Source organism: Balaenoptera borealis, assembly GCF_965194805.1.
Source record: "Balaenoptera borealis genome assembly, chromosome: 1".
In the NCBI taxonomy this organism is placed as follows: domain Eukaryota; kingdom Metazoa; phylum Chordata; class Mammalia; order Artiodactyla; family Balaenopteridae; genus Balaenoptera; species Balaenoptera borealis.
The window spans coordinates 141,251,332-141,272,301 of NC_138860.1; the positions used below are offsets into that span (position 1 = coordinate 141,251,332).

Genomic DNA, 20,970 nt, shown 5'->3' on the forward strand with positions numbered 1-20,970 from the left:
GAAACTCGCGCACCACAGTGAAGAGCTCGTGCACGATAACGAAGAGCCCGCATGCCGCAAGGAAAGATCCCGCGTGCCCCAACGAAGATCCCACGCGCGGCAACTAAGACCCGACACAGCCAAAAATAAATTAAATAAAGAAATAAATAATAAATCTTTTTTTAAAAAAGCTGCTTGTTGGCACAGTTTTGAGTGCCTTCTCCTCCACCAACTCCCTCCCACCTTCATATCTTTGTGCATTTAAATAACACTCCACCTGAACAGAGGCTGTAGAGACAAATGATTATGAGCTAGGCTTCTGGAGTCAGATTTCTCAGTCCAAATCCTGGCCCTGCTACTTCTGGCCATGGGAAGACTGTTAACCTCTCAGCTTCCCCATCTTTATATGGTTCTAACAATATTATCTACACATAAAGCTTCATGTACAATGCCGGCACATAGTAAGGAAGCGATAACATCTCACTTATTTAACATCTCTGTGCCAAAGAGGCCACATACTTCCCATTTGTGCCATTTAGTCCTCATAACAACTAAGCAAGTTCAGTGTTATTAGTCTCATGTACAGTTAGGGAAAAGGAGGTTCAGAAGGGTCAGATTTGACCAGGTCTTCGCAGCTACTAAGTAGAAAAGATGAAATTCCAGCTTGGGGCTGTTTAACACCAAAGCCTCTGTTCCTATCACTATTGCAAGCTTCTCATCTGCTTTAAATATTTTATTTTGCACTTGTATAAAGACAAATGCAAAATAAAACTTGGGATTTTCCATATGGCATCAATTCTGTTGAAATACTGTCTCCTCAGCTCCACAGCAAAAACCTTGAGGGCATGAGCCGATCATTTTATAGACAGTGAACAGACAACAGTTGAAGTAAAAATTGAAGCCTTAGGCTATAGAGGTGGGGTGATGATCTATGAGTCTCAGTTGCTAGTGTTGGTACCTGATTAGGGGTTTGCATGACACAAAGCATGATGGGGAGGCCCTCTCCCCACCCGACATAAAGTCTTTCTTAATTCCACTTGTTATTCTTATCTCCTTCTTTCCTTCCTTTCACCTTTTCAGTCCTCTTTCTGTGTACCCATATGATTCACTGAATGATTTTTTTCTACAGGAGCAGAAATAGAACAACATTATATACAAGTGATAAATTGATGCTTAAAATAAAAAGTGTTCAATCTAAGAAAACAGATTAATTTCTCCTAATGGCAGACCTGAGAATCATTTATAGATGAACAAGACTGACATATAATAAAAAAGTAATTTCCTCTTGGTAGTTGTGTGACTTTCACTGGGACAATAGGAATTTGAGTAAGATGGTCTGTTTACCTACTGCCTGAGGTAAGACCAATAGTGTCCCCTAGAAACTCTAAATTACTCATTTGACTTGCCAACTCTAGAGCCAGAGAAGAATTTGACCAGTGAGTTGGAGAGTTTCTCAAACAATGGGTTTTCCCTAAGCAGAAGGGTAAGGCAGGATTTCAGAGATGTAGCAAAATCTTCTGCTTAAAAACTTCTCCCTCACCAGTCTATATCTGAAACATGTTTAACTTGAAAAAAATTTCTTTATTCCACAATTAAGGACAACAGTAAAAAAAAACAGAGAGCCAGGAAGAAGTAGCTGGCTAGCCAATTCATCATATTGTTTAAGGAACCACTGTCTTAATGTCCCCATTCCTAAAAGAATAAGTATTTATTTATTTTAAAATATAGATAAAATATGCATATGGTATTAGACTCAAAACAGTATACACTGAGAAGTTTCTCACCAGCACCTGTCCTTCACTCAATTTCCCTAATCAGAAACATACAGTATTAAGTTTCTTGTGTATTTTTACAGAGTTAGTCTATATATCTATATTTGGAAAGTAGTAAGGGCACCAAATACTTGAAGGTCGTGCCTTCTTTTATCTGCTACCTACTTTGTTTCATGAAATTCTACTGGAGCCAGGTAAGCATCACCTCTTCTATGAAACCTTCTTTGACTCTCTTCCCTGGTAGAGTGGATCAACCTGTCTGTGGGTCACTACTATATCTTAGCATTATTGAACTCACAGTATCACGATCGCTTGTTCATGGATCTAGCTCCTATACCACCTCCTGCCCTCAGTGGAACCCTTCCAGACAGGAACTGTTCCCAACTCCTCCTTGTATCCTGGTGCTGAGCAGGATACGTGTTTGCTCATGTATCTTGCTCAATAAATGTTTGCTAAATGATCATCAAGAAATTCGCTGGAGATAGAAAAAGGCATCAAAATGACCCAGAAAGAGGAAGCTGGCAGGGTTAGTATGTCATAATCTTACCCTAACCCAAACAAGTTTCTGATGGTAAAAGTGATATACAACCAAAATACCCATCACACATGGATATTAAATCCATCTGAATTTCCAGAGGATTTACTTTAGCTTGGAGAGCAATTTTAAAAGGCCAAGTATGAGGGATTAATTATCATGGAGCCCCACAAAAATCACAAACACCTCCAGGGGGATTTAAACTCTGAATTGCTGGAAAAGAATTTCACAACACATGGTAATGTATCCTTAGACAGTGTCAGAGTCATCAGACACTTTAGCCCATCAATCACCATTTTCTTTACTGTTCAAGCTGCCAACAAGTAGATAAAGTAACTCATAAACACACCAATCATTCAGCAAAAGGAAATTTTATTGCTGTCACAATAGGCTTATAACACTTAAAGAAGCCATGTGTTAGAAAAATTAACTAAGGATCTCCTGTGGACCGAAGGATACCAATAAGCAGTGTGGGTGAACTATTTCCATAGAAAGAGATTTTATAGTTTTCATTTCTAGATATTCAGTGGATTGTTTTAACAAGCATTTTAGGGCAAAACTTTGATAAAGAATTGTATAATAGACATTATTATAAAGGACTATGTATATATGGCTTAATTTTACTGCTTGAAGGCACATTTTACTTAATTTGGATTGCTCTGGAATTAAATCCAATTTTTGTCATACTCATAAAAGCCCCCACACCCACTCATAAGGGACATTTTAACCACATAAAAGTTTCACATTAAATTTCACATTTAGGTGGAAAACATATTTACTGATGATGCAAAAAGAGTGTTACATCCTTTTTTCCTGCTTTACAGGAAAAAAAATCCCTCCTAACAAGAAAGACCTATGAGGACTAAAAGAAGAATTTAAAATGTTATATATAAAATGGGCATTTTTTGTCCCTGTGGAAGAAACTGTGGTTCAGATCTGCAGCCTTACAGGATTAATGCTACTTTTAAACGTCATTTAATGAAGTTCCCCTCTATGGCTGTCACTGCTCAGAAATCATACAGACATGTCTTCTATACAGTAGACCACTTTCTCAGCAGGAAAGCCAAACCAATGAGAGGTGATAATACAGTGGGGGTAGTAAAATGTGCAAACCAAAACTACATTCAACTCTACGCTGAAAAACACATGTAGATGTATTAAGTTACTGATTTGTGATGTCTACTGCCATTAGACAGTTTAAAAAGAAAGTGTGGGTTACAACTGCTAAAGTATATCTCACTTTTAGCAAAGTTGAAGGGCTCCAAACTGTATTTATATAAATAAATGGAGGAGTGTCTTAGAATATGTTTTTTGTTCTATCCCAAATCCTTTGTGACCACATCTTCAAAAACCTAGCTTCCAGGCTTCCCTGGTGGCGCCGTGGTTGAGAATCTGCCTGCCAATGCAGGGGACATGGGTTCAAGCCCTGGTCTGGGAAGATCCCACATGCTGCAGAGCAACTGGGCCCGTGAGACATAATTACTGAGCCTGCGCGTCTGGAGCCTGTGCTCCGCAACAAGAGAGGCCGCGATAGTGAGAGGCCCACGCGCCGCGATGAAGAGTGGCCCCAGCTTGCCGCAACTAGAGAAAGTCCTTGCACAGAAATGAAGACTCAACACAGCTATAAATAAATAAATAAATAAATAAATAAATAAAAAATACTTAAAAAAAAAAACCTAGCTTCCCTATTATATTTCAATTAGAATGTGATTTGCACTTTGATGCAAAAAGTGGTTTGAAAAAAAAAAAGGCAGTAGGGTTTGGAAGAAGGACCCAGAACTAGGAGTGAGAGGAGGTAAATTTTCCGACAGCTCTGCAGTAGCCAATTCTGCAAGTGGTTCTGCATGAACCCCTTTGTTCATGATACTTATCATCATCAGTAAAGCACAGAGCTGAACTATGTGACTTCTAAAGTCATTCTAGCTCCGAAACTTTAGACCTTGATGAACCCATACCGTGTGCAAAGCAAAGCAGAGAAAGCCTCTGTTTTACACATGCTTAGGCTCCGCCTAGGAATAAGACCTCTTTCTATTTTTTTTTTTTAATTTATTTTACTTATTTATCTTTGGCTGCATTAGGTCTTCGTTCCTGCGTGGGCTTTCTCTAGTTGTGGTGAGCGGGGGCTACTCTTCATTGCAGTGTGTGGGGTTCTCATTTCAGTGGCTTCTCTCATTGTGGAGCACGAGCTCTAGGCACGTGGGCTTCAGTAGTTGTGGCACACGGGTTCAGTAGTTGTGGCTCGCAGGCTCTAGAGCGCAGGCTCAGGAGTTGTGGCGCATGGGCTTAGTTGCTCCGCAGCATGTGGGATCTTCCCCGACCAGGGCTCGAATCCATGTCCCCTGCATTGGCAGGCGGGTTCCTAACCATCGTGCCACCAGGGAAGCCCAAGACCTCCTTCTAAATGACAGACCAGAAGAATCGCAACTCTCATAGGCTAAGAGAGATCAGAAAGATACGGGGGCTGGGTCGGACTGTATTAGTTATCTTTTGCTGCAAAACGTAGTGGCTTAAAACGAAAGCTAACCATTTGTTTGTTCATAATTCTGTAGGGTGGCGCTTTGGGCTGGGCTCAGTGGGGCAGTTCTTGCGCTCTACGTTGTGTCAGTTGGGCTCTCCTGTGAGGTTGCAGTTAGGTTGGCGGGGGCCTCAGCTGGGATGGCTGCGTCCCTCTCCCTCCAAGTGCTCTCTCCGTATGGTGTATGTCATCCTCCAGGAGACCACTCCCGGCTTGTTCTCAAGGTGGCAGTATTTCAACAGGACAAGAGCTAAGCTGTAAGGCCTCTTGAAGCCACACAATGCCACTTTCACTACTATTGGTCAAAGCAAGTCAATGGGTCAGCTCAGATTCGAGGAATCTGAAAAAGCTGCACAAAATTTATGGTCAATTTTAATCTACTACAGACTTTATCAAGTCAGCCAGAGGAATCTTCCAGCCCGTCAACAATGGAAGGCAGCAACACATGGTGGGAATGGTACTGGCTATGGCCACATAAAACTGTGTTCAGATTTTAGCTCTGCCACTTATCATAGGTTTGTGATATTTCTATTAAGTTAATTAACCTGTCTGAACCAGTGTTTCTGTCTCTGTAAAACAGAGCTCAGAAATCCTACCTGTTAGAGTTTGAGGATGAAATAAGATTATATATGTAATGTCAAACAAAGTGTCAGCCAAAGAGATGTTAAATAACTGCTAACGAGGGCTCCCAATACATATATGTCTAAGGTTTAAGAGGCACATCTGGCACATAAAGGAAGGAATACATATATGTCAGAGTGATCAAAATTCACAACTCTAAGGATGAATGACACCAGTCTTGGTCCATTTTTTTAATTTCTAATTTTCCTGTTAAAATGCTGATCCTACAATATAACTGATTGCTTCTTTTCAAGAAAGATTATGCAACAAGGATATTTTAGGTTATTTTTTCTCAAGTCATGGACTGTTCAGGGCTAAGTCCAATGGACCATCCAAATGCCAACAAGATGTAAACCAGACTACAAGAGTCCTGTTCCCAAATATTTTGATTCTTCTGTTTCAATCAAGTTGAAACATATTGTTTGTGGATTCTGTATTTGCAAATTTCCCTGCTTCCCCAAATCAGTGCTCTTGGTGCATTCATGGTAATTTGAGGACATGAGCAGAGTGGTGAAAAATTTGAGTTGCTTGATTCACTTGTTCCTAGCTGAGGTAGAACAAGGTAACATTATGCTTTCTTGTTTCAGCTCTCATACTGGAAACAAGCTTCCCTTAAAGGGTCTTCTTAGTGCCACATGTTTCACATTTTTGTACTATCATGTGCCTTACCGAGAAATTACATGTGTTAGACAACCTTCATTTGATTATGAGTTATAGAGCTGTTGGCCATTCAATGTTAATGAATTAACAATATGTACTGAATAAAGTATCTTTAATCAGAAACACACATAAAACAAGGTTATATATTTCTCATCGGTTAAAAATGTTGTGACCAGAGGTTTGGAGGAGGAATCTAACCCCGTCTTTCCTCTAGAAGCAATGGTTTAGTATTCACTAATTCAGTGTTTGCTGCAACTTTATAGAACATAATTACCATGAATAAGAAGAACTGACTGTACTTCCTCCTGTTGCTTTTCCCTGGTGTTACTTCACTACAACAAAACTGGGAAACCTAATGTGAAAGCTGATAAAGGTAGAAATGCAGACATATGCTATCTGTAATAGAGATGGCAGGACTCATGTGGACAAAGGCAGCTCTCGGCTATCCTTGGTACACCGAGTCAGTGGGTTGATTAACCCAGGGTGGGAAGAATTAATGCATTTTTCTTATGCTGTGGCACGTGTTATTATGCTTATACTCAGTGTGTTTTGTGGATCTATATTTTTTGAACCAATTACAAAGGTAAAATGCAAAGATGATCCAAGACAAGTTGCAAAGTAGCTAATCTTCCCTACTTTCAGACCAATAATTTTTTTTTCCCTTCTTTGATGCAAGAAGTATTTGGCATACCCTCATCGATTCATAAGAAGCAAAAGGTTAAGAGGTTACTTTCAATATTTCATAAGAACATGCAGGACCCAAGGCAGAATATAGTCAATAATTATCTTATTTCCTTTGTTCTAAGATGATTTTTTTTCTCATTTAACAATTTTATAATTTGGAGTACATTTAATGTACTGCTTTCCCACATGAATACAATAACATTATTACTTAAGAAGAAGTATAGTATTTATCAAATTGATGTAGTTTTGCTTGCCAACTTCATAGATTGAATATATAATTGTTTCTGTTCAGAAAACCTGAAGGGGCTATAGTTATAGAAGGGAAGTCAGCAAGAGTCAAAAGAACTTATCTATCATACTTGGAATCACAGTTTTTAAAATCTGGATTCTCTATTCTGCTCCCTTTTAAATAGAGTTCACAACACAGATTTTCTAAGAATCTCAGAACACAGTCAGGACTTCAATTAGTCCCCATAAAACTCTGCTACAAAAGAAACAAAGAGTCTATATATATCCTAATCTCAATTTATTCATCTATTCTAATATGCTTGGGGTAGGGTATGAAGACTTGCACCTACCAAACCCTTCAAAGAGAAGGAAAATGGATCACAGTGTTCAGTACCTATAATTTTGGAATACTGAAATATTCTCACGTAATAAACTATAGATAACATAAATAAGCATTAAATCAGCAATAGACATAGAGGCTCTTTTGACATAAAAGTAAAAGTAAGGATTAGGGACTTCCCTGGTGGCGCAGTGGTTAGGAATCCGCCTGCCAATGCAGGGGACATGGGTTCGAGCCCTGGTCTGGGAAGATCCCACATGCCGCGGAGCAACTAAGCCCATGCGCCACAACTACTGAGCCTGCGCTCTAGAGCCCGTGAGCCACAACTACTGAAGCCCACAGGCCTAGAGCCTGTGCTCCTCAACAAAGACAAGCCACCCCAGTGAGAAGCCCGCGCACCCCAACGAAGAGTAGCCCCTGCTCGCTGCAACTAGGGAAAGCCCGTGCACAGCAACGAAGACCCAACGCAGCCAAAGATAAATAAATTAATTTTTTTAAAAAAGTAAGGATTAAATGATCAGTTACACAGGAAGCAATAATACCAATCTGTGTGTGTGTGTGTGTGTGTGTGTGTGTCAAAGCAATGGACTAGGTAAGCTATCCTAAAACTCAAACTCAGGGATTGCAAATTCTTGCACACTATTTATAGGTAACTAAAATGTGGATTGAAAATCCCAGCAATAAAACAGCTAATATAAGAATTGCTTTGAGGGCTTCCCTGGTGGCGCAGTGGTTAAGAATCCTCCTGCCAATGCAGGGGACATGGGTTTGAGCCCTGGTCCAGGAAGATCCCACATGCCGCGGAGCAGCTAGGCCCGTGCGCCACAACTACTGATCCTGTGCTCTAGAGCCCATGGGTCACAACTACTGAGCCCACGTGCCACAATTACTGAAGCCCGCATGCCTAGAGCCCGTGTTCCACAACAAGAGAAGCCACCACAATGAGAAGCCCGCACACCGCAACGAAGAGTAGCCCCCGCTCGCCGCAACTAGAGAAAGCCCGTGTGCAGCCACGCGGCCAAAAAAAAAAAAAAAAAATTGCTCTGAATATATAAAAATGTTTCACATTTTAAGACTTTGAAAAGCTTTCTCTTCAAGCTCAGAAAAGAAACTGTTTTATATTTACTTAAAATGGAGTTCCTTTGCCAAGTCTGATTTAGCAAAAAGTTGATACTTATCAATATGAATATAATTTTTCATACTGAAATATAGGTTTAAGGAAATGGGATAATATTTGCATTATAGTTTATAAGTCCCTATAGTTCCATCTGGTACTTATTTATCTAAATTTTACTCAGCTTGCATAATATTTTTGCTTACAGTCATATCCTTTAAGATCAGAAATGCCCAAATCTGGAAATTCAGAGGTACTATTCGTTAACATTCTTTCAGTGTGATTCATAGACTTTTTGCAAACTCTGCTTTGATTTAAAATAAAACTAAGGTAATAAGATGTTTTGTATAAAAATATATGACTTAAGCAATAACAATAAAAGGAACTTGGCTTTGGGGGTTTACACGCCAAAGCAAACCACGCTCCTCATGAAACAGACTGTGCAAAGTTCATTTGAAGGAGAACAGCAAGATAAAACACTTAATCAAGTGTAAAATAGTTTTCTACTCTGCTTACTTTAAAAAATATCTAGTGCTTTAAGTTGCCACAGTCCTACAGTTAAATGGTCAGAAGCTGTAACAGCTAAACAATGGTATGCAGCATGGTGAAGTGTTAAATCAGGTCACTTCAGAACCTGACACATGGTTATAGCTAAAGGACAGATATTCTTCACGTCAATTTCTAGATGGAAGAACTTCGCCACATAATGTCCAAATGGGAGAGTCCTTCTATCTTGATGCTTCTTGCTAATGGACCTGCCCTAGAGAACTTCTGTTTAATAAGAATGAATTAAACTGGTAATAAATCAGGTGGTGAAAAAATTACAGGTGTGAAACTTGGAGATAAATGACAAGATTCTGAATGTGACATTCCCAGGCCTTTTTAATACTACGAATATCTAAATTTTACAATCTATCCAGGGAATCCACTGACCTCATTTACAACAGGATGGTACCAAGAATATAAAGATAAAACAATTGCCCTAGTCTAACTGTATTCCTCTTGCAAAGAGATAAGCTTATCTCCGGACCCAGAAGAATACCAGTATAGCAACTAGGACTTATATTTATGAACTTTCCTTTCCAAAAGTGATAACAATTAATAGCTTCCCTAAAACAAAACAACAGAACAATAATTATGCCTTATTCTCTGGTTTAAAAAACTCAGGACTTTGAAGTTTCAAGAAATTTGTGAGACAGGAATGCAAAGGGGGTGGGAGGAGAATTAATTTTCTTATACTATCATTTTGAAAAAGAGATTTATAAATGTAAATGTTGCTCCTTGATTAAAAAATAAAGTCTAATAATAATAATATCCTTGCAGAGTGGCTGCCTGCCTTTGTCAAAATATTTCCTGAGATGGGGCACTCACTATCCCTAGGCAGTTCATGCCATCTTTGGTCAGCTGATGTTTAGGAAGTTCTTCCTTAAAATAATGTGAAAGCTGTTTTTCATTGGGCACCTTGGGAGCACCTGAATTGTTCTCATCCTTCATCCACAAGAAGATAACCTTACATGCTTGCAGAAAGTCATTGCTGTCCCTCCTGGTCTTCCCTTTTCCAGTCTGTTCAATTCTTCCTGAGATAACGTGGTTCCAACAATGTTCTTGTCAACCACATAATTATGCCCAGAAATGAACAGAATACTCTAGCTATAGCTAAAACCGGTCAGAGAAGCACTCCAGACAGATCTAACAGCATGTGCAAAAGTTTTGCATCAGGTGGGAACAAGACTCATTAAAGGAACTGAAAAAGGCTGGCATGGCTGGAATTCAGAGTGAGTACAATGAGGCTGGTTAGAGTCATATTTTTAAGTGTGCAAGGCTCTATATGGGGTACCAAAGATACAAAATAAACAGGTCTGTTCTCAAGGAGCTTAGGGTCTGGTGGGTGAGATGGATAACTCCCTTTTCCAGGTGAAGGTTGACGACACAGAGTGGTAGTGCTAGAAAAGGGTCCCAAACAGTGTGGCTTTTGAGTCAGACTGCCTAATTAAACTCCAACTGGACCAACTGCGAGTATTGTGTCCTTGGAGAAGTTACCTCGCTTACCTGTGTCTCGGTTTCCTCACCTATAAAATGGGGATAATACTACTACTTCTCCTATAGGATTGCTGTGAAGGTTAAATGAGATGATGTTTATTAATTATGTATTAAGAACAGAACCTGAATCACTTTTTAAGTTTGATGCTGAAAAAAAAATGGCTAATTATCTAGAAACAGAGTCATGTTTCTCAATGTACAGGAAACATACTAAAGACACACAGATGAAGGGAGCAAAGGATCTACTTTAAGACGAATGTTTAACAATAATTAATAATAACTGAACTCAGTGTAGACAGGCACTGGGAAAAGTCCTTAATATTCTTTATCTTAATTAATCTCCATGCCAACCTTAAGAGGTAGATTTGGTCATCACCACTGTTTTACAAAGGAAGAAGCAGATTTAACTTAGAAGGGTTAAGTCTCTTGTCCAAGGTCCCACCACAGTTAAAGATCTGGGATTCTGATACTGCAGAATCAGCATCATTACTCTGCCATGCTGCCTGTTAGGTTTAATAGAAACACTGTCTATAGTCTGGGACCTTTGACAATGGTACTCAGAGAAAGGAAAATGCAGAGTGAGGGTTCTGGAGTAACTTTCCTCATTCTTTCTTCACTTCATTTGCTCAATCCCAAGAACAGTTCAAGTCTGCCAATATACTTAAATAAAATATTTAAGTTTTTCTTTCTCTTCTCTAGAATTCCCAAGGCTGATAATAAAATAACCCCAATAAATGACACTGGAGAGCTATATTTTAGTTCTTCTGAGGACAATGCAAATAAAACTTCTAGTCAGTAAGCAAACATTTCTGAGAAGGGGGCATTGAGGGATTCCAGGACAGGTGTAAGAAATATGATGCAAGCATCATAAGAGGTAAGAGTTCATGGTCTTCCATTTGGCAGAATATGCCAAGTCTTCTGAGCCACAGGATTTCATGCAAATTACCACTCCAAGACCAAAAAGGGGGCGGGAGGGAGACGGGATGAAAAGATGGCTAGATAGATGGATGGAAGGAAATTTTAAAAATATTAATTAATATACGATCTCTTTTATGTAATGTGCCTTATCTGGTTTCCTGGCTGCGTGCCTCCCTCAAATTCAATTGTTGAAATCCTAGTGCCCCTCCTCAAAGGAGGCAGGGTCTTTGAGAGGTGATAAGGTCATGAGGGCAAAGCCCTCATGAATGGGATGAGTTCCCTTATAAAAGAGGCCCCGCAGAGCTCCCTTGCTCCTTTCACCATGGAAGGATACAAGAAACCTGCAACCCAGAAGAGGGCCTTTATCTGACCATGCTGGCACCCTGATCTTGGACTTCCAGCTTCCAGAACTGTGAGAAATAAATTTCTGTTGTTTGTAAGCCACTAAGTCTGTGGTATTTTGTTACAGCGGCCTGAACAGACTAAGACACCTGCTTACAAGAAACACATAAAACAATGCTTGGTGTCAGTCTATTTATCTCTTGTAAAAATAAAATACAGTGTGTGTGTGTGTGTGTGTGTGAAAAAAAAAAAAAAAAAAGAAACACATAAAAACTAGCCTGTATTAATTAAATCTAGAAAGTTCATGCTACAGATTTACTTTTTTCCACTTTCCAGAGAAATTCCCTATTTTAACAGTCCCTGTTAGGATTTTTCATTGGTTGATCCCCTATATAGACCACAAACATTAAAGGCAGTAGAATCAACTTAAATGAGTGTGTGAGCTCTTTAAGGGCAGGGTTATTTCAGTCAATTTTGTATCCTCAGCACTAAGCAAAGGGCAGCCTTTGAGCAAATGCATGCTTCCTACCAGAGGAGCCACACTCACCAAAAGCAGACCTGGGGATACATCATATGGTTAAAACAACAGAAGAAAAGGTTGTCATTGAGGATTGGGTCCAGGTGTGCTCCTCAACCTTCCCAAGGGGGTCACCCTCAGCATTACCTTGGTATTTTAAGAGGTCTATTTAGATGACTGGGTGCAAATACAATGAGATGCTAAGTGAGATCTCCCTCTGTGATCTCAGAAACCATCTGTCTTGGATCCAGAGAAACTATTTATAGCAGATAGAACTGATGTGGTGTCAAGACCAAGTCCCAGAGGCTTAATTCCTCTAAAGATGGCAAAAAAATATCTGTTGGACACACAACAAAGAGGGCACAAAAACCCTAAATGGGTGCGGGGAGGGGGGGGTGGGGTTTGGGGCAAATGCTTAAGAAGGGTCACCAGCCCTTAGAATGTGCTCTTTCCCAGCACCAGAGCTGAAATAAGGATGCATATCAGGATGCAAATAAGCAAATGCAAAGGTGCTTCTGTCAGTGGATCTCAACATTGTCCACGATTTCCTTTAATATGCTCTCGTCTTTGTTTGCTAACTTCCTGCTGGCTGGATGCACTCCCAGGACCTGACTGGATAAAGTAACCTAGAGTGTCAATTAGGCTATGTGTCCCATATCAGAATTTGGAGCCGGGAGGTGGGGGGTGGGGGGGGGAGGAAAAAAGAAAGACCCTCATTGTGGTAAACAATGGTTTTATCTGTTAAAGCACCTTCCACCCACCTTCTGTTCAGCCTCACCAAAATATCATGCCTATATATTACTTGTGAGTCTAACTTACAGCTTTTGATCAGGTACCTGAGGTTAGGAAATAAAAGCTGTGTCTCATTTCTCATTTTTAAGTGGTGCTTATCCTTCCAAGGACAATGGGATTTGCAGTCTCAAAAGGCAGAACCATATATTATGAACCTCAAGACGCTCTTAAAGAATTTTTTTTGGCTGCCTCATGGTAGCAAGAGAAGCAGAGCACAGTATTTCTCAAACAGCCTCTCATCCAGGATGCAGAAGGTGATGTCAAGCAGTGGAAGCCCTCAAGCTGGTGGCCAGCAGCACAGATGTACACAGTATTAAAGACCCAAGAGCAGACAAGCACATCTAACCAACCCACACAAAGCAAAAATCAAATCGATAACAATGAAAGAAAAAAAAAAAATCAGCCAACAAACTCATTCAGCTAGGCCAGACATGCTGATTAAAGTCTTCCAATTCCCTCTGGGAAATCTAGTGCTGTCTTACTTTAACCAGTTATTAAGAGACTTATATTTACAACAAATAAATCAGAGGGTGACTTTTTCTTTATGAAAGAATTCACTGAAGAATTTCCTTAAAGCGTAATTTCTCTGGTTCATTTCAAATAGAACTTTATACAAATTCAATTTATTTACTATTCAAGAACATCTCTTTGGGAAAACGAGGCAACAGGCTATGGGAGGCAGACATCTCTAATGTTCAAGGTCAACCAGCAGTCTCTGAAAACTATCCCGATGGCCTTCGTAGAACAATGATATATATGTATATACATAAAAGTTTCTACTGTTTACAAAGTCTCTGATCCTCACCACAACCAAGTGAGTTGGGATTATTGAGCTTACTTAGTATGCGTGGAAACTGAGGCTTGGAGAAGGCACATGTCATGTGCAGTTGCTTACCATGTACTAGGCACCAGGCTAAGGTCATCTCTTTGATCCTCTTGGTAACTCTACAAGGTATTACAGTCCCCTTTAATAGATCAGGAAATAGACTGAGAGGTTAAGGAACCTGCCCCAGCTGGGAAGGGTAGAGAGGAAGTATGGTTGAGCGCTAAAGGAGAGGGGTGGTCAGCCATCAGCTCCCAGATCAGCTGAGGAGAGATCATGGAGGCTGGAGAAGCAAGGGAAGACATGGGGCGGGGGCTGGAGGAGGTACAGAATCTTGATGGGCGGATAGGTGGCGCAGGAAGAGAGCAGTTTGAGGGGAGGTGAGTCTAAGAGGCTGGAATGCATGTGGGTCTGGGTAACACTGGTCTGGTCCTCTACTGGTGGCGTGTTACCTCCTGGTACAGTAGGAGCTTGCTGGATGGCTGAAGTGATTCTATGAACTGTTCAAAGGCCAGATCACATATAATTAGAGGGCATTATTAAAAACACAATTTGAAAATATAACCTAGACCAAATCACTTGAAGGGAAGCTTCTAAGGAAGAGTTTGCCCCTTTCCTCAATGACAAAAGCTGAACAGAGAGGATTCCAAGCCAGACAACAAAAAAAGTCGAAAAGTTCTGGGGCCTTAAGGAGCCAAAATCCCATGAAAGGGCTGGGAGCTAAAACTGGCCGCTGAGCTGGCTAACTCCAGGTGTTCCCAATTCCACCCAAGCTGATGAAAACTTCACAGTGCACACGGGAAGCTACACACAGCAGTTCCTGCCTGCACAGGCCAAGCGAGAGTAATTCAGGAAATAAATTATCCTGAACCCTGGAGAAAAGTTTTAACAATACTTTAATTGAGCTGAAGGAAATAAAATCCTTTAATAAATAAACACCAGCCTCTGAGCACATTCAGGTTCAGGTGGCTCACTAGTAGGGTCAAACTAAACATAGGATTCTCTAGGTCAGTCCAGATAGCAGGAGAGAGAAGGAGCATGACCAGGAAACATGTAGAAGGCATTAAGACCCTGGTTTCTGCAGCCTATGCTGTTCTTGAGTTGCCTAGTGCCTTAGGGGACTAATATTCATTACAGAAAAATAGAACAGGATTCCCTGCCCCCTCCAGCAGTACTAACACAGAAACATTATATTCCTGTCAAAAATGGAAAGAATTATTTTACTGATACTATACTTGTTTTAACTGTAAATCTGGCATATACAATTTACTTCTTACCAAATAAAATGAGCAAAAGAAATACCAAAATGTTCATTTAAAAGCATATTCATTAGTAAGAGTGGTTGTCTCTAGGGGGAAGCCCTGGTTGGTATCAGGGGTGGGGTTGAAGGGCAAGGCTAGGGCAAAAGGATAGGAGGGAGATTTACCGTTCACTTTATAACCTCTGTGTCAGTTTAACTTTGAATAATGTGCATGTATTACTTATTCAAGTAATACATGTACATTGATTAATCACATTTTTGTAAATCAAAACCCAGGAAGTTTTACATTTTAATGGCACTGTTGATCAGTGACAATCAAAATACTGAATAATCAAAGATCCATCATCCAAGTAAAAATTAACATTCTAGACCAATTAAAAAAAAATTACGAGTACACGTGAACATGGTCAAACTAAAGCCAAGCCTAAATTTTGGGAGTGGAGTAACTGATGTACACTTTTATGTAGCAGTCCACTAAATAATAATGATGATAATGATCATAATAACAATAGTTCATATACTTACGTACTATGAAAAAGCCAAGTCTTCCACAGAAGTGACCCAAGGCCATAATAAGGCTCAGCATCTAACTCTGTGTCAGTGGATATAGTTCACTTCTAGAAACTTACCAAGGGTGTGTCTTTTCCTCCCACAATGCTGAGACCAAGCCCTGAACGCCCCTTGGATATTTCTATAATCATTTCCTGGCCAGGAACAATGGGACACGTGGCAGGGTCCACTGACATAGGAGCATGGAAACCACCTGGAGAAGGATTGAACGCAAGAATGACTGGCAAGTAGTAGATGCAGCTCAGCTTGCACCCTCCACTGCTCGGGGAGTGCAGCGTTTACATGTGTTTATCATTTCACTCTTTTCCTCCCAAGCACCATGAAGCGAAAAGCTGGGTCACTACTGCCCATTCACCCGGGGACGAAACATGACGTTCCTATGACACTTTTGAGATTAAAACAATAGCTACCACCAACCCACACGATCAACCATTCTAGTTGTACTTGAAATTTTTTAAATCTTAAAATATACCATGAAAACTGGTATGGAAAAATTTAAGTTGATTAAATGATTAAGTACATATAGGTATATGTTATAATGAGAATAAAGACTTGTACAAATTCTGAGCTACAGTTATAAAATACTAATTAAGAAATAGTGCTTAAGTACTTTCAATTAGAGCATATCATATGAATTAAAATGTATAAAGGATCTAATCAATAAAGTATGACACAACTGAAAATAACCATCACCTAAAAATGATCCCCAAATATATACATAGTAAAAAAAAAAGTGTTATAAACACAACACTGTAGAATTAATTGCTGGGTCCATAACTGAAAAGGCTTGTGAAAAGAGTTATTGCTGTTTTACTTTTAAAAATCATTGTTTTAGACTGGGTTTTTCTAAAAACTGGGGGAAAAAAAATATTAACACATATGCATCTTCAGTCAAACCTAGCCCATTGAAAAATCCAAACATTCAAAATGTTAGTTTCAAGAGACTCTTATACAAATAATAGTTTCTAGAGAACGTCATCTTTTTTGATAACTAGTCTTGATCATCATGAGTACTGATTCTTACACCATGATAGAATTTGGTAAAGGTCTGATAATAAAGGGCCCCATCTGCTGGTCAGCTGCGGCTAATGCACAGGGGCCAAGCTGAGATCCACAGACCTCTGTACAAGTTGAGGCCAGTACACTATGGCCTAAGGACCAAGAATGTAGGTTGAAAAACAAAAATCCAAGGAAAAATAACATTTCAACACATGTGAAAATTATATGAAATTTAAATTTTAATGTCTATAAATAAAGTTTTACTGGAACACAGCCCTGCTAATTCATTTACATCTAGTCTACGGCTGCTAACAGCAGAGTTGAGTAGCTGCAACAGAGAGACCACTTGGCCCGCAAGCCTTATATTTACTCCTTGACTCCTTACAGAAGAAGTTTGCCGACACTTGGTAGAAAACAAAAGAACACAGGCCCTAGGTAAGCCTGTGAGGGCTCTGCTCTGACTCAGCGATAATCATTGTCTTCGGGACCGAAGGGCACAAGTTTCGGGGTGGTACAGAAGTGGATGTGAGTTCCCAAGAAGGAAATTAATAGTGGGTGCAGCTGAGGCTCATTCGTCATCAGAAAAATGCACGTAATCATTATCCAGGAGGCTGTCTGAGGAATTAAAGGAACAACGTGCCTGAGGTGCTCAGCCCAGACACTGTCACTGGGTGGTTTTCACATAGGTGCCGCTCCTGACCACATGGAATTTATTAATCGAATGGCCTCTCGTGTAACAATGACACAACCTCGGCAACAATTTTAAAAGGCCGTATCAGAAGGCTAGTAAATCGTAAACCTAATTTGACTCTAGATCTTTTGGCAACATACGTATTTCATGCTACGTTGTTCACTGATTTCCAATAAAAACAATGTATGACAGTGTCATAGTTTCATGAATGCTTTAAATAGTTTATACTCCTTATGTAAATCACTAGCTTAGTCTCTTGAGTGAGGAGAGAAAACATAGTAAGAGATACTGGAGGAGGCATTTCTTTCCCTCCTCTGCTTCTGCCTCACCCTATAGCCAGTCCTGAGTCAGTCTTGGTATTTATTTCTCTCATAGAATCCAGCCCAAAGCCTGACTCCTACCAAGCCCCCAATCAATGTTTGGTAAGTGGATGGATGAATGAATACAATTTCCACAGATTAAATTGTGGGATGATTAATTTCTGCTATAGAGGTAAAGATATGGGATATATATGATCAAAACTCAATTGGTCTACATTGGAGTCATCAAACTTTTTTGGTAACAGGCCACATGGTAAATATCTGGAGCTTTACAGGCCATACAGGCTCTGGTGCCACTACTCAACTCTACCCTTATGGTGTGAAAGCAGCCATAGACAACACCTAAACAAATGAATGTTCCAATAAAATTTTATTTATGGACACTGAAATCTGAATTTCATATAATTTTCATGAAACATTCTTTTGATTTTTTTCAACCTTTTAAAAATGTGAAAACCATTTTTAGCTTGCAGACCATATAAAAACCAGATGGTGGGCCAACTGTGACCCAGGGGTCATAGTTTGCTGACCACATCCATCAAGTCTTTTAGCAAAAAATTTAGTGCTTTAGAATAATACCTGCCTCATAAATTTTTTATGAGTTAATATTCATGAAAAAAATATGTAAAACACAAATACCATAAAGGTGTCAGGTCTGCTAAATTCATGCTGGGTTACGCTTTACCATTGGTGAGCATGTGTTTTAAATAGTCCTTTTAAAACTGACTTACACTGCATAAAAGCAAAATGGAAATACTCATTATTCATTCTGAAGGTCTATTTTCAACCATTAGTCAGCATAATTCAATCCAGGAATTCAAAGAGAGAAAGTGATTATCAATTTCTTTAAGCACTGAAAATCAAGTCTTTAAATAGCTTACATAAGGCTACAATTTGGTTCAATGTGATTTTTCAGAGACACTACTCATGAACTAAACACAATATTTTGGAGAGATTAGAGAATAATCTGGAAGCCTAAGATTCAGTAGCATTTACTGAGGGCCTTTTTTGTTCTACTACTTTTATATTCAATAAGTAATAGGCAATCCCACTAGTGGAGATGAGAAAAATGATTTTGGAAGTAAAGTGACCTGCCCAAGTCCCAAAGCTCAGGAAGCAGAACAGGGATGCCAGCCAGGCTTCCTGACTCTTGGTCCAGTGCTCTCTTCAGGACATCACAATCCCTTCCTTTTCTAAGGTTTGATGAGTGGATTCAATTCTGCTCAGAGAAAGACTCATACCATAGCCTGTGAAGTCTGCATCTGTTGAATGGTATGAAGTTGGTGCTAAAGGAATCTCTTGTGAACTGAAAGAGACTTTCGTTGAATATTTTTGCTGTTTCATTCGGCTGTCAGCCTACAAAAGAAAGGAAAATTAGATGAATGTCAGAGAGGAGAAAGGTAACAAGAGGAGAAGACTTTAAAATTGGTGTATTGTCACCAAAACAATGGTGCACTCCAATAATGCCTCTTGAAAGTTCGGAGTTGGAGAGGTGGCATGGGGAAGTTAGGATGATTTCTGTCCCATTCCCCATGCTTCCCTATTTAACTTTATATCTAAAATGCTTTGGTGAAGGATGGATCAAGGAAGGGAAGAAGGATAGAAGCTATCTTTGTGGTTTGTGCATGAAGCTGGGGCCAGGAAGCATTTTTACATTGATGAAATCAGTGTGAAGTCTGTATATCTGTGCTGTGCTTAGTGAAAAACAATCTGTGCTGCAGATGTTCTGAGCACATGACACTGCCCAACTTTTCTGGACATATTAACATAGTCAAAGATGCATGAGGTAGGTTAATTGAGCAGTAGGGTTAGGAAGAGACAACAAACCCAGGTACATCATTACACTTCAATTCACCTAAAAGAATGCTTATTCACCTTTGATTCCCAGTGCCTGGAACATAGTAGGGCCTCAATAAATGTTTGATGAATGAATGAATGAATGCAGAGAAAAATTGAAGACATGGAAACTCAGAGTAGGAAATAAATCTGTAATTCAATGAAGGGACAGAGACATTTGCTGTGCAAGCTTTGGAAAATTAACTTGTAATTCTGAATTTTTGTTGATAATATCTCTAATGAATATTAGTATTAGAAAACTAAGAAAAACCAAAAGGACTCCATGCTTGCTTAACAGGCAGTTAAGAAATATAGGTAGTGACCTGGCCTGCCTTCTGGATCTGTAGTTAGCCAGGAAACCCATCCCCAGCTGGAAGATTCTGGTGGAGGCAATGAAGCACCAGACTGTCCCTGGAGTCCAGAAATAGGATCAAGGTAACTGCTCCAGAACAATAACACCCCAAGATTCCATCAGTGGAAGTCTATGCCTCAATACAAGGCATTGTGCAGTATGTAACAAGAAAAGCAATACCACTCATTGTATATCTGTATTGTGCTTTCCAGTTTTCAAAAACACTTCTATACTCATGAATTCATTTAATCATGAGAATAACCTTGACAATTAGACAATATTACTCTGTTTTACAGATAAAGAAACCAAGACACAAATGTCAAGTGACATCTGAAATCATACAGCTAATTAGAGGAAGAAGTAGGACTAAAAGTCGGCATTTGAAGAATGTTGCAAGTTTAAAGTGTTTTATCAAACAGTTGCTAGGTTATGATTCTACTGATGTTCTTTTTTTTTTTCTCTGCAGTTTTTCTATCACCATCATTTAATAATGACTGTACACTTATTTAAAAAGACTTTTTTGAATATATATTTTCAGTGATTCTAAAAAGAAGAAAGTGAAAAAATGACAAACTAGGGGTTACTATGAGAAAACTGAACAATGGAACCACCTAAATATCCAATTACTCTAAAGACCACACTTCCCAGCCTCCTTGAAGCCAGACATGACCACAGACTAGTCTATGATCAATGGAATGTAAACAAACATGAACTGTACAATTTTCAGGTCATTTTCTTAAGGAGAACAATCCTGCCTTCCCCTTCTTTAGATGAAATGTGGATGCAATGCTAATAACTGGAGCAGCAGTCTTAGACCAAAAAAATGGATGCTATAGTTTGAGGATGGCAGAGTAATCAAATAATGGTACAGTAATCAGAGAAGAGGCGCTTGGGTCCGTGACACCATGGAGACACCATGTCATCCCCAAACTGATCACAGCCACACCGTTATGTAAAAGAGAAACTTCTTGCAGCAACTGAACATAATCTTAACTCACACAGTACTTATGTCACCTTTCCTTTGTATAATCTCGAGAAAGAAAATTGATAATAAAACTAAA

The 20,970-nt window shown here is 39.5% G+C and overlaps 1 protein-coding gene and 1 long non-coding RNA gene across 22 annotated transcripts in view; one reads left to right on the forward strand and one right to left on the reverse strand.

Moving 5' to 3' along the window:
- PATJ (PATJ crumbs cell polarity complex component) overlaps positions 1–20,970 on the reverse strand; it is a 350,711-nt gene that overhangs the window by 48,618 nt on the left and 281,123 nt on the right. For 20 of the 21 annotated variants that reach the window (XM_082356311.1, XM_082356308.1, XM_082356317.1 and 17 more), the window contains 2 exons: positions 18,963–19,077; positions 15,771–15,904 (listed from right to left, as the gene is read on the reverse strand). In XM_082356311.1, the coding sequence (XP_082212437.1) occupies positions 15,771–15,904; positions 18,963–19,077 (249 nt within the window). Of the gene's footprint in view, positions 1–15,770; positions 15,905–18,962; positions 19,078–19,885; positions 19,969–20,970 lie in introns of all 21 variants that reach the window. The other variant, XM_082356320.1, reaches the window with a different exon arrangement.
- Positions 263–12,021, forward strand: LOC309613520. Its single transcript, XR_014235772.1, has 2 exons — positions 263–9,441; positions 9,486–12,021. It is a non-coding gene; the product is annotated as an uncharacterized lncRNA (long non-coding RNA).